General features: G+C 35.9%; 2 protein-coding genes across 5 annotated transcripts; both read left to right on the forward strand.

The window, feature by feature from the left end:
• Window positions 1–1099: 1099 nt before the first annotated feature.
• On the forward strand, window positions 1100–4085 carry LOC122003551. 3 transcript variants are annotated; one of them, XR_006117988.1, is made up of 3 exons: window positions 1100–1578; window positions 3619–3818; window positions 3911–4085. XR_006117988.1 is itself a non-coding variant. In XM_042558650.1 (2 exons), exons 1-2 carry the CDS (start codon window positions 3222–3224, stop codon window positions 4064–4066), a joined length of 753 nt encoding a protein of 250 aa, XP_042414584.1. In that variant the 5' UTR covers window positions 2120–3221; the 3' UTR covers window positions 4067–4085. The 3 variants fall into 3 exon arrangements, 1 of the variants encoding a protein (XP_042414584.1); XR_006117989.1 differs by having other exon boundaries at window positions 3622–3818; XM_042558650.1 differs by lacking the exon at window positions 1100–1578 and having other exon boundaries at window positions 2120–3818.
• A 5005-nt stretch (window positions 4086–9090) lies between these two features.
• On the forward strand, window positions 9091–11804 carry LOC122003552. 2 transcript variants are annotated; one of them, XM_042558651.1, is made up of 2 exons: window positions 9091–10108; window positions 11203–11804. In XM_042558651.1, the coding sequence occupies exons 1-2, from the start codon at window positions 9593–9595 to the stop codon at window positions 11233–11235; spliced, it is 549 nt and encodes a 182-aa protein (XP_042414585.1). In that variant the 5' UTR covers window positions 9091–9592; the 3' UTR covers window positions 11236–11804. The 2 variants fall into 2 exon arrangements, with proteins under 2 accessions (XP_042414585.1, XP_042414586.1); XM_042558652.1 differs by having other exon boundaries at window positions 9091–10099.
• Window positions 11805–12551: the final 747 nt, after the last annotated feature.

A 12551-nucleotide genomic window follows, 5' to 3' on the forward strand; every position in this document is an offset into this window, starting at 1 on the left:
TCAGTGTATTGTAGTCGGGATTCACCGCACACCTACAGGTGCGGATATCCTATATAATATATTCTTTTATAGTGAATGAAGTCTCTGATCAGAGCTGTAAGATGTACTTTAGGAAAGGAGTTTCCTAATTACACATGCGATATCACTATAAGATATATCACATGGTTGTCGAATCAATATACAATCCTCGATGTACCAATAGTTGTAAATTCGATGGGGATATATGAGATGAAGAGATTGGACTATACGTTAACCATAATCGATTGATTCTTGCAGGCACCATTCAGTGATACCTAGGGAATCATGGGGTGGTGTTGCTAGATGCTCTTACCATGATTCATTGGGTGTTAATCAGAATTAGTTCTGACGTCCTATAATTAAGGAGTCAATCATAGGATGGGGCTATTAAGGGTATGCCTGAATAAAGGACAAGTATAGTCATAAATCACAAAGAGTTGTGAACCCATGGCTAGCTGTATCCCTGAACCATTGAGGGTCACACAAGTATTGGTTTCCCTATTTCCCGTTGAGAAAGTTAAATTCAAGGAGTTGAATTTGGTGAATAAAGTTTGATGTGATCAAACAATGTATTGACAAATAAAGTTTGATATGATCAAATATTAGATTGATTTCCAATCAATGGAAACAAGGAGAGTGGAAGAGTTTCACACAAAATATATAAATTTGATTTATATCATTGTAATAGTGAGCAAGTGTATTTACCGTGTCAATGATATTGGATCGTTGATATAATTACAATGGACTCATATTATTGGGTTATAAAAAAGTTCTAAAATCTAATAGACCAAGATGGAAGAAATATTGGGCTTTGAAAATTTAAACCCGAGTAGAAATACAATTATAATTAAATTGCATAATGAGAAAATTATAAAAAGGGAGATTTGGTTCAACGTGTAATGAAAAAAGAAAAGAGAAAATTTTTTTATTTTTGATTTTTCTTTTTCCCTCCACCATGTTATCCACGTTTACCCACCATCTCCTCCACTCATGCCACTAACTCCACTAAGCCACGTTTTTTTTTCCTTTAAGAGTTGAGAAGTTCTTAATTCCTTCTTGAGTCTTGCCAAAATTCGGATAGCAAATGAGCAAGTGATTTTTTCATCCTTAAAAGAAACTTCGGTGGCTTTTCTTCCGTGGAGTGTTGTAAGGTTCCTCTACTTGGAGAATTTTGGTAGCCACTTTTAAAGAAAAAAGATAGAGATCTTCTCCCTCTTTTCCATCAAAAAGTTTCATCTTCTTGTTGTTCTCCTCTTCGAGAAGCATTGCCAGCACCCACCTTCTTACAGAATTTTGGAAGGTGTAGCTCCTTATTGAGGGCTATTAGACAACCCCTTGTGAAGAGTAATTGGGCAGCCCTTTCCTCATCTTCGAGCAAGTCATTTTGATCATCTCAACGAAAAACGACACTTGATCTCTAGTGTGATCAAGTGTTAGAAAGAGGACTCCGATCGTGGACCGGATTAGACGAAGGAAGTATGAGCTCATGACAACAACGAGGAGCTATTTCGCTACAACCGGAATAGTTGGAGTCATACCCAAACACAGGCTGTTTGGAAGGTATGTTTATGCTTGTACTATGATTCATATGTATGTTAATGCATGTTAATAGTTTTATTTATGTTATACTTAAATGATCTAATATGTTTATTTTAGATAGTTTAGCATGTATAAATAAAATGATTAAATTAGCATTATATGAATCAATCACATGATAGTGTCTATTTGTTATGCTTTTAGGATTTTACTTATACGATTAGATTGTAATGCATGCTTCGATAAAGAGCATGCTTATGTTTGTTTTAAAATCATACGAGTACTCCTTTGATTTAATTGTTAAATCATAAATAAAATTTTAAATTTTCATTCTGCATAGGAGTGTAGAAACACGATCACCGAATTTCGAATTCGGTTTCAACAGTCGTATCAGAGCCAGGTTATCATAATTTATCGTATGGATTTTAAGACAAAAGTAAATATATTCATGTTAATTAATTTGACCACGTAAAATATTTGGTAACATATTATGGTGAAACATGATTTTACCTATAATAATTGGTTTACCAAAATTGATTATAGATAAATTGATTTGTCAATTTAGTTGATAATCTTGTGGTCAAATTTAAATAATTAACAAGAAGCATAAGTTGATCAATTAATTAATTGTTAATTAATTGATATAAAATATTTGATTTTATATATACGATGCAAGAAGGATGATCAAATGACTCTCACTGATTGCTCATCCTTAAAATATGATATATTTGATATATTGTATTAGATATATGTATGTATGTTATTCTATAATATAGTTGCTTGAATCCGGCAAACATACATAAAACATATTATATCTTCCAAGTGATGATATAAATATTTAAACTAAAATCCCTCATTTTGAATATGATTCAAAATTTATATCAAGTCATAAAGGAAAAAATAAAAGAGTATATTTTTCACTGCCTTCCATCAACGGTGGTTGCATGATGAAAGCTACTCGTAGTCAGTGTCTGGCTCGGGCTTGAACGTCGAAAAATTGTGTCTTCCACTGACATAAATGATGTGGATTGGGTGGAACTCCCATGACTTCGGCTCATATCATTGAGGGAATGCATGGTGACCATCAATTATAATCTAACATTGATGGGTCGGCTTGACACGCAAAGATAATCGGCGTCATATTATTAGGCTCTTATCAAACGTGAGGCGAATTACATAGAGGTTGCATATGATGTAATTGAGTTTTACCTTTTGGGAATTATGATCGGCTGATATCATTCAGGGATCACAATTGGCTAATTGGCTAATTGGGCTCTATGTACTAACTTAGGAAATATAATTTCCTGTTTCCATTAGAGGGTGATCGAAATGTCAAAAATAGTGGGAGGTAATTCAAAATATAAAGGTCCACATATTTTATCTTATGAATTATTTAAAATAATTAGTAATATTAATTATCTATTTTATTTCAGTATATTTTCGATATGACATCTCGGAATCCACTATCTGTGATACTTGATTAGAATAAATTAACTGGACCTAACTATTCTGACTGACTAAGAAATTTAAAGATTGTTCTGGCATCTGAAAAGATTGCATATACATTGGATAAGGCACCTCCAAAAGAGGCTCCTGTTAATGCCACCCTTGATGAGTTGGAAAAGCTTGAAAAATGATCGAACCATAATCTTCAAGCAAGATGTTATATGTTGGCTTCAATGTCAAATGAACTGCAAAGACGGTTTGAGGAGACTGTGGATGCTAAAGATATTCACATACACCTACAAGAGTTGTATGGTGCACAGACTTGTTCAGTCAGGCACACAACTGTCAAGGAGCCCATGACAGCTCGTATGCAAGATGGGGCTTCGGTCCATGAGCATGGAGTTAAGATGATTGGGCTTATTGAAAAGTTGTTGAGCCTTGACTTGGTTATTCCACACGAGCTATTGATAGACATCATATTGTTGTCTCTCGCCTCCTCATTTGACAATTTTTTGGTCAACTTCAATATGAATAAAATAGAGACTACCCTTGAAGAGATAGTCAATATGCTTGCAAACTATGAAGCAACCATGAAAAAGGAAATTTTTGTTTTCCTAGTAGGTTCATCTTCTAGATCCAAGAAAGGACCCAAGAAAAAGGGAAAGAAGCGTTCTGCTCCTATGAAGAAGATTAAGCCTAATAAGAAGCCAAGGCCCACAAAGCCTAATCAGTCAGAACATGTTTGTTTTCATGCAATAAGCCTGGACATTGGAGGCGCAATTGTAAGGAGTATCTTGCTCAGAAGCGTTTTGGCAAAGGTATACTCTATATAGAAGTTAATGTCTCTATTAACTCTACTTCTTGGGTATTAGATACTGGCTGTGGTTCTCATCTTTTCAATGATTTGCAGATGATGACAAGAAGTAAAAGACTTAGAGAGGGTGAGACCTTCTTGAGACTTGGAAATGAAGCAAGAGTTGCTGCGAAAGCTATAGGAGACATTACTTTGATCTTGAGCAATGATTTTAAGTTGTATTTAAGAGATGTTTTATTTGTCCAAACTTAGTTAAAAACATTGTTTCTATTTCTATGCTTGATAGATGTGGTTATTCTTGTCTATTTGCAAAAGGTGTTTGCAATATTTACAAGGATGAATGTTTGATTGGGGCTGGTGAATTAGAAAATGATCTCTATAACTTAAAATTAAAAGATATTCCAGTAAACAATATACAAGCGCAATCAACAACAAAGAAAAGAAAAAAAAAATACAAATCAATCACACATATGGCACTCTAGACTAGGTCATATTTCTCAAAGAAAGATGACTAAGTTAGTAAGTGAAGGATTATTTGATTCGTCAGACATAAATTCTCTACCAACTTATGAATCCTGTCTGAAAGGAAAAATAACTAAGACACCTTTTAAAGGTCAAGTGGAATGTGCACATGATATGTTGGATTTGATTCATACTTATGTGTGTGGTCCATTAAGTGTTAGCACAAAATATGGCCATTACTACTTCATTACTTTTACTGATGAATATTCATGGTATGGGTATATATATTTGATGAAATATAAGTCTGAATCTTTTAAAAAATTCAAAGAGTTCAGAAATTAAGTAGAAAAATAACTGGGAAAAAGTATTAAGAATCTTCGATCAGATCGAGGTGGAGAATACTTGAGTACAGAATTTAAGGACTATCTAAAAGAGAATGAGATTCTCTTATAGTGGACTCCTCCTACAACACCATAGCTTAATGGTGTAGCAGAACATTGTAATTGAATGCTGATGGACATGATTTGATCTATAATGGGATTCACTAATTTACCGCCAGCGTTTTGGGGTTATGCACTCGAAACTGCTGCAATGTTGTTGAATAAAGCTCAAACAAAAGCAGTAGAAAAGACACCATATGAAATATGGATGAGAAAACCCCCCAAGTATTCATACTTGAAAATATGGGGATGTCTTGCTTATGTGAAGCAGACAGTGGGAGACAAACTAGATAGTAGATCCACTTTGTGTTATTTTATAGGATATCCAAAAAACTCTGTTGGATATTATTTCTATAATCCCAAGAAAACAGAAGAATTTGTTTCAAGAAATGACATCTTCTTAGAGAAGGAGTTTCTATTAGATAGAAAAGGCGGGATGATAGAACTCGAAGAGGTTCGAGATGATTCCACAACTAAAATAATAGAGCCCACACCCCAACTGCCAGTAGAATAAGTACACACTTTAAGGAGATCAGATAGGGTCTCAAGACTACCCGTAAGGTATGGTCTACTCCTTGAAGGAAATCAGGATGATCTTAATCATGGATGTGATCCAAGATCCTTTAAGGAAGCAATATTTGATATCAACTCGATGCAATGGCTAGAAGCCATGAAATCCGAAATGAACTTCATGTACTCAAACCAAGTTTGGTCAATAGTGGATCCACCTGAAGGAATCGTTCCCATAGGATGCAAATGGATTTACAAGAGGGAACTTGGAGTTGATGGAAAGGTATTGACCTTCAAAGCTAGATTGGTGGCAAAATGATATAATCAAAGACAAGGAATTGACTATGATGAAACTTCTTCACCAGTCGCAAAGCTTAAGTCCATTTGGATATTGCTTGCCATAGTTGCATGGTATGACTATGAGATATGACAGATAGATGTGAAGACAACATTTCTTAATGGTGATATTAAGGAAGAAATTTACATGTCTCAGCCTGAAGGCTTCACATCTGTGGGAAGTTAACATAAAGTATGCAAACTTCAGAGATCAATTTATGGTCTCAAACAAGCGTCGAGAAGTTGGAACCTCAGATTTGATGATACAATTAGATAGTTTAATTTTATTAAAAATCTTGAGGAACCATGTGTGTACAAGAAGGTTAAGTGGGAGTGCAGTGACATTCCTAATACTGTATGTTAATACATTCTACTCATTGGGAATGATATAGGAATGCTTCAGTCAACAAAAGTATGGTTAGCCAGCAGATTCTCCATGAAGGATTTGGGTGAAGCATCTTATGTATTGGGAATATAGATCTATAGAGATAGATTAAAGAGGATGTTGGGGATGACCCAATCCACATATATAGATACCATACTCAGAAAATTCTCAATGGAAGAATCTAAGAGAGGATACTTACCAATGTGTCATGATATAACTTTATCCAAGTCTATGTGCCCTAAGACAGAAGAAGAGATAGAGATGATGACACACATTCCCTATATGTTTGCCATTGGTAGTATCATGTATAGTATGATATCTACAAGACTTGATTTAGCATACACTCTGAGTGTCACGAGCTGATATCAGTCAAAACCCGATCCATTGCACTGGAAAGCTGTGAAAGATATTCTTAAGTAATTACAAAGGACTAAGAATTTGTTCATGACATATGGGGTTGGAGAATTAAAATTGGAAGGTTACACTAACTCTAGCTTCCAATTAGATGTGGATGATTCAAAATCAACCTCTGGATATGTATTCACATTGAATGGTGGTACGGTCTCTTGGAAGAGTTCCAAACAAAACACAATTGTGGATTCCACCACAGAGGCATCATACATTGCAGCTTCAGAAGTAGCAAAGGAGACAGTTTGGATTAGAAATTTCATCTAAGAGCTTGGTGTTATTCCAAATGCAGTTGATCCAGTACCGGTTCACTGTGACAACACGGGTTCTATTGCACAAGCAAAGGAACCAAGATCTCATTATCGGTCCAAACATATACTAAGAAAGTTCCACATCATCCGAGAGATTGTGGGAAGAGGTGATATTACAGTTGAGAAAGTTCCCTCTGCAGATAATATTGATGATCCATTTACAAAGCCCTTGCCAGGAACATCATTTGAAAAACATCGCGAACTGATGGGTTTAAAACTAGTGAGTAGTTGGAATTAGGACAAGTGGGAGTTTGTTAGAGTAGGTGCCCTGCAAAGCCAACTGTTGGCTAGGCCTTTATGGACTCTTGTAAATAAACAACCTTTATTTTAATATAATTCAATTCAGTTTGGCATTACTTTATCTTTATACCCATGCTATATGCATAGCTAAAGTCCTTGAATATACTATAGTGAGATGTGGTGATAAATAAGATGGTCATCATGAAATACATCAATATTCACTATATATTATAAATTTGTTCCTAGTCAATTGGGCCGCCTAATAAATAAGGATAAAAGGTTGCTTGAGCTAGAGACTAGCATCTATGATATAGTGTACCATGTTTCATTGGTAAGGACATAGAGATGTTCAAATATACATATGGATGATCATATGATGAGTTCATCGAACATCCCTCACACAGACTTTCCAAGTGGTTATCATTTATCAAGTGGATAAGTCTTTGGTTATGGTTATACACTAGTAGTCCTTATGACCCGAGACAACACTGAGACTCTATATGCTGGGACTGCACTTTGAATCATTTACCGACTCTATTAGGGTCATCAGGTAGTGAGATTGGGTGTAGTAACGAAACATATAGGAGTCAGTGTATTGTAGTCGGGGATTCACCGCACACCTACAGGTGTGGATATCCTATGTAATATATTATTTTATAGTGAATGAAGTTTCTGATAAGAGCTGTAAGATGTACTTTAGGAAAGGAGTTTCCTAATTACACATGCGATATCACTATAAGATATATCATATGGTTGTCGAATCAATATACAATCCTCGATATACTAATGGTTGTAGATTCGACCGGGATATATGAGATGAAGGGACTGGACTGTACGTTAACCATAATCGGCTGATTCTTGCAGGCACTATTCAGTGATACCTAGGGAATCATGGGGTGGTGTTGCTAGACGCTCTTACCATGATTCATTGGGTGTTAATCAGAATTAGTTCTGACATCTTATAATTAAGGAATTAATCATAGGCTGGGGGTATTAAGGGTATGCCTGAATAAAGGACAAGTATAGTCCTGAATCACAAAGAGTTGTAAACCTACGGCTAGTTGTATCCCTGAACCATTGAGGGTCACACAAGTATTTGTTCCCCTATTTCCCGTTGAGAAAGTTAAATTCAAGGAGTTGAATTTGGCGAATAAAGTTTGATATGATCAAACAATCTATTGGTAAATTAGGTCTGATATGATCAAATGTTAGATTAATTTCCAATCAATGGAAACAAGGGGAGTGGAGGAGTTCCACACAAAGTATATAAATTTGATTTATATCATTGTAATAGCGAGTAAGTGTGTTTGTCGTGTCAACGATATTGGATCGTTGATATGATTACAATGAACTCATATTATTGGGTTATAGAAAAGTTCTAAAATCTAATAGACCGAGATGGAAGAGATGTTGGGCTTTGAAAATTTAAATCCAAGTAGAAATGCAATTATAATTAAATTGCATAATGAGAAAATAAAAAAAAAGGGGGATATTTGGTTCAACGTGTAATGAAAAACGAAGAGAGAATTTTTTTTTATTTTTGATTTCTCTTTTTCCCTCCACCATGTTATCCACGTTTACCCACCATCTCCTCCACTCATGCCACTAACTCCACTAAGCCACGTTTTTTTTTCCTTTAAGAGTTGAGAAGTTCTTAATTCCTTCTTGAGTCTTGCCAAAATTCGGATAGCAAGTGAGCAAGTGATTTTTTCTTCCTTAAAATAAACTTCGGTGGCTTTTCTTCCGTGGAGTGTTGTAAGGTTCCTCTACTTGGAGAATTTTGGTAGCCACTTTTAAAGAAAGAAGATAGAGATCTTCTCCCTCTCTTCCATCAAAAAGTTTCATCTCCTTCTTGTTCTCCTCTTCGAGAAGTATTGCCAGCGCCCACCTTCTTGCAGAATTTCGGAAGATGTAGCTCCTTATTGAGGGCTATTAGACAACCTCTTGTGAAGGGTAATTGGGCAACTACTTCCTCATCTTTGAGGAAGTCGTTTTGATCGTCTCAACGAAAAATGACACTTGATCTCTAGTGCAATCAAGTGTTGGAAAGAGGACTTTGATCATGGACCGGATTAGACGAAGGAAGTACGAGCTCGTGACAACAACGAGGAGCTATTTCGCTACAACCGGAATAGTTGGAGTCATACCCAAACACAGGTTGTTTGGAAGGTATGTTTATGCGTGTACTATGATTCATATGTATGTTAATGCATGTTAATAGTTTTATTTACGTTATGCTTAAATGATCTAATATGTTTATTTTAGATAGTTTAGCATGTATAAATAAAATGATTAAATTAGCATTATATGAATCAATCACATGATAGTGTGTCTTTGTTATGCTTTTATGATTTTACTTATACGGTTAGATTGTAATGCATGCTTAGATAAAGATCATGCTTATGTTTGTTTTAAAACCATACGAACACTCCTTTGATTTAATTGTTAAATCACAAATAAAATTTTAAATTTCCGTTATGCATAGGAGTGTAGAAACATGATCACCGAATTTTGAATTTGGTTCCAACACACCGGACTATCGAATCTCAGAGAAAAGGTAAATACCCAAGATTCGCTAAGATACACGTTAAATGCATTCCCTAGGAATACGAAATGGACTTCACTAGTAGATGTTTTTTATATCTCTAAGGACTTAGAAAATATTACCTTAGAAGAATTATTTTCTATGTTTGAAGTGCATAAATCGAGATGTGCAAGTACAAAGGAGCCGAAGCACAACATCGCCCTCAAGGTAGCGAGAGATGAACATGAGTTAGAATCTTCTATCGACGACGAGGAAATGGTAATGATGGTAAGACATTTTAAAAAGTTGTTTAATTCAAAGAAAACTAACCATCCGCAGGGTAGAAAGAAAAGGATAATTAGATACTACCACTGCAACGAAAAAGGGCACGTCAAAGAAAACTGCCCTAAGCTAAGGAACAAGGACAAGGACAAAGGAAAGAAGCATGTCCAAACAAACAAGTTGAAGACACTAAAAGCAACGTGGGACGATACGTCATCCAAATCGGAAGTCGAGGCCTTCTCCGGACTTGTATTAATGGTAAGTCATCAAGACGAGGACTACGATTTAAGCTCGTCCGAAATAAGCATCGAGAGCATCGATGAAGGGGGAGATACGTCGGAAGAAAGCAGCAATTCAGGGGGAGCCACGGATAACGAGTTCGATAAGGTAAGTCAGGTACAATCTCTTCCTCTCGATAAATTATTTAAGTTTGTTAAAATATTAACTAAAGATTGCTGTAAATTAGAAAAAGAGATTAAAAATTTAAAATTAATTCTAGTTAAATCTTGCCTGTTAGAAGAGTTTGGCAAAGTAAAATTAGAAAATGATAATTTATAAAAAGAAATAAATAACTTAAAAAATCTTACATGCTCATCTAATACAAGTTATAGAAAATTTAACAATCTAAATTGGTACTTTAGATATCATAAAGAACAAATTAGGAAAATCTCTGAGAAATACATTCCAAAGAAATTACTAGTTAACCCAGTCGAAAGAAATCTTTACTGGGTTCCAAAGTCTTATCTTAATTAAAAATTTTAGGGCTTTCAGAGAGTTCATTAAATGTTTAATTTCTGTAAGAGACTTTGTCTATAAGTGGTTGATGATCTAATAACCAAGAAGGACTAGTGCCTCGCCACAGCTTGGAAGCCAAAATATTGAAATAAAATGTTTAATTGACTAACTGATAAAGCATTAAATTAGGATCAGTTAATGCTTTTGAAATATTTTTAAAAATATTTTCTACTTGGAAATGTCTAACTTATATTTTTTAAAAAAAAGATTGCAAAAAACTTAGCAAAATTATTTTTTAATAGTTAGTCAAAAATATTCTACTTAAATTTTTTTTTCGAATTTTTTCTCAAATTTTTTGCAAAGTTATCTAACTTAGAAAGTATTTTTTTAGAAAGTATTTCTTTTACTTAAAATTTTTTTAGAATTATTGCAAATTTTTTGGTGATAACAAAATAATTATCAAATTTTTTTTTCAAAGTTTTTTTTGTACCCTTAGATTTTTCTTGGTACTCCATTTTTATGTGATCAAAGGGGGAGAAGGAAAAGATTAAGTCTAGAGGGAGGTAGATTCATTTTTTTTTTTGCACTTTATTGTAGAATTTATTATTTTAACTTTATGTCTCTTTACCCTATCTTAACTTGGGTTGCTCACATCAAAAAAGAGGAGATTGTTAGAACCCCCAATGTTGTTTTGATGTAATCAACCAAGTTATGTTAGGTCCTGTGGTGTTTTAACCTTATGTCTAAGTGTGCAGGAGCACAAGGAGTCAAGCAAAAGACACAGCTAGCGAGAAGGACGGCACGGGAGAGAGCCGATGGGCTCGGCGCGTCTGAGGGACGAGGTGCTGCGGAAGAGTACGCGGGAGAACGAGAAAGAAGCGCGCGACGTTTATGAGGGACGAGAAGCCGGAGTGGAAGGTTGCTCGAGAAGGCCGAAATTGAGTTCGGGTAAGCCTTATTTTGGTTGGCTAAAATCACCCAAGCGAGCGGAGCCGGAGCGGAGGACCCAGACCGAGGCGGGCAGCAACGGAGCAGAGGGCTCGGATCAAAAGTCAACTATGTTGACTTTAGTGGTCCGGGCGCCCAGAATATGATTTTGATCGGATCGCATTTGACCATGATCCGTTGTAAAGAGGATAAAACTTTATCCCCCTTCTAGGCACTTGGAACCCTCTAGGCGCCCCAACCAAGGCTATAAATACAGTCTTAGTCCATAAACTTTTCAAATCAACAAGAAATTATAACAACACTTGTGTGCTTCTATTGTTTTGTTTAGCTTCCTTCTTTCTGTTCTTACACTGTTGTAAAAGAGGCTTCTCCGCCTGAAGGAGAATTTAGTGTGATCATCTTCCTTGAATTAACAACCTCCCCGTTGTAACCAAGTAAACTCTGGTATCTCTTTTCTTTTAAATTCAATCTTTAATTATTTATGCAAGTGTTATTTTAAAAGTCCGAGAAGGGTTTCATTTTTATATTTGTGTAGGGCTATTCAACCCCTCCGACAGCCGGCCACCAACGGTCCCTAACAAATCTAACTTAAACTTTTACCCAAACATCAAAACCTAAGGCACCTAGATTGCTCCAACAAAGAAGATTTGGAAGCTTTGAGGCAAAGACTAAGAGTATTCAATAATAATGAGTAACCTCCTTCGTGCCCAAAGCTCCCCTTAAATAAGAGGAGAGAGTTGAACAACAAGGTCAACTCATCTCGACACCAGTTGACTGGTCGATACACCAGTCGACTGGTGTAGCCATTGGACACAGCCAACGGCTCTCCGAAGAATCCAGGACTTTACCAACAGTCAGCAACGGCCTTGTACTAGTCGACTGGTGTTAACACCAGTCAACTGGTCTTCACAACCATTGGGCACATAACCATTCTGTGCTCTCGTGAATTTGGATTAGTCGACTGGTCTCAGTACCAGTCGATTGATACCTTACATTCACTCACACTCATCTTTTCCAGAATCACCCTTGAAGCCTTCTTCCTTGACCTTCGTCCCTCAAATGCACATAAGTCCACTGCTCCTCTCCATGCATCCTTCGTGTTTCCTTAAAGTCCGCTTCCCTTGGCATCACCTCGTTGCTCCTTGTCCGGCGGTCC

Source organism: Zingiber officinale, chromosome 7B (genome assembly GCF_018446385.1).
Source record: "Zingiber officinale cultivar Zhangliang chromosome 7B, Zo_v1.1, whole genome shotgun sequence".
Classification (NCBI taxonomy): Eukaryota; Viridiplantae; Streptophyta; class Magnoliopsida; order Zingiberales; family Zingiberaceae; genus Zingiber; species Zingiber officinale.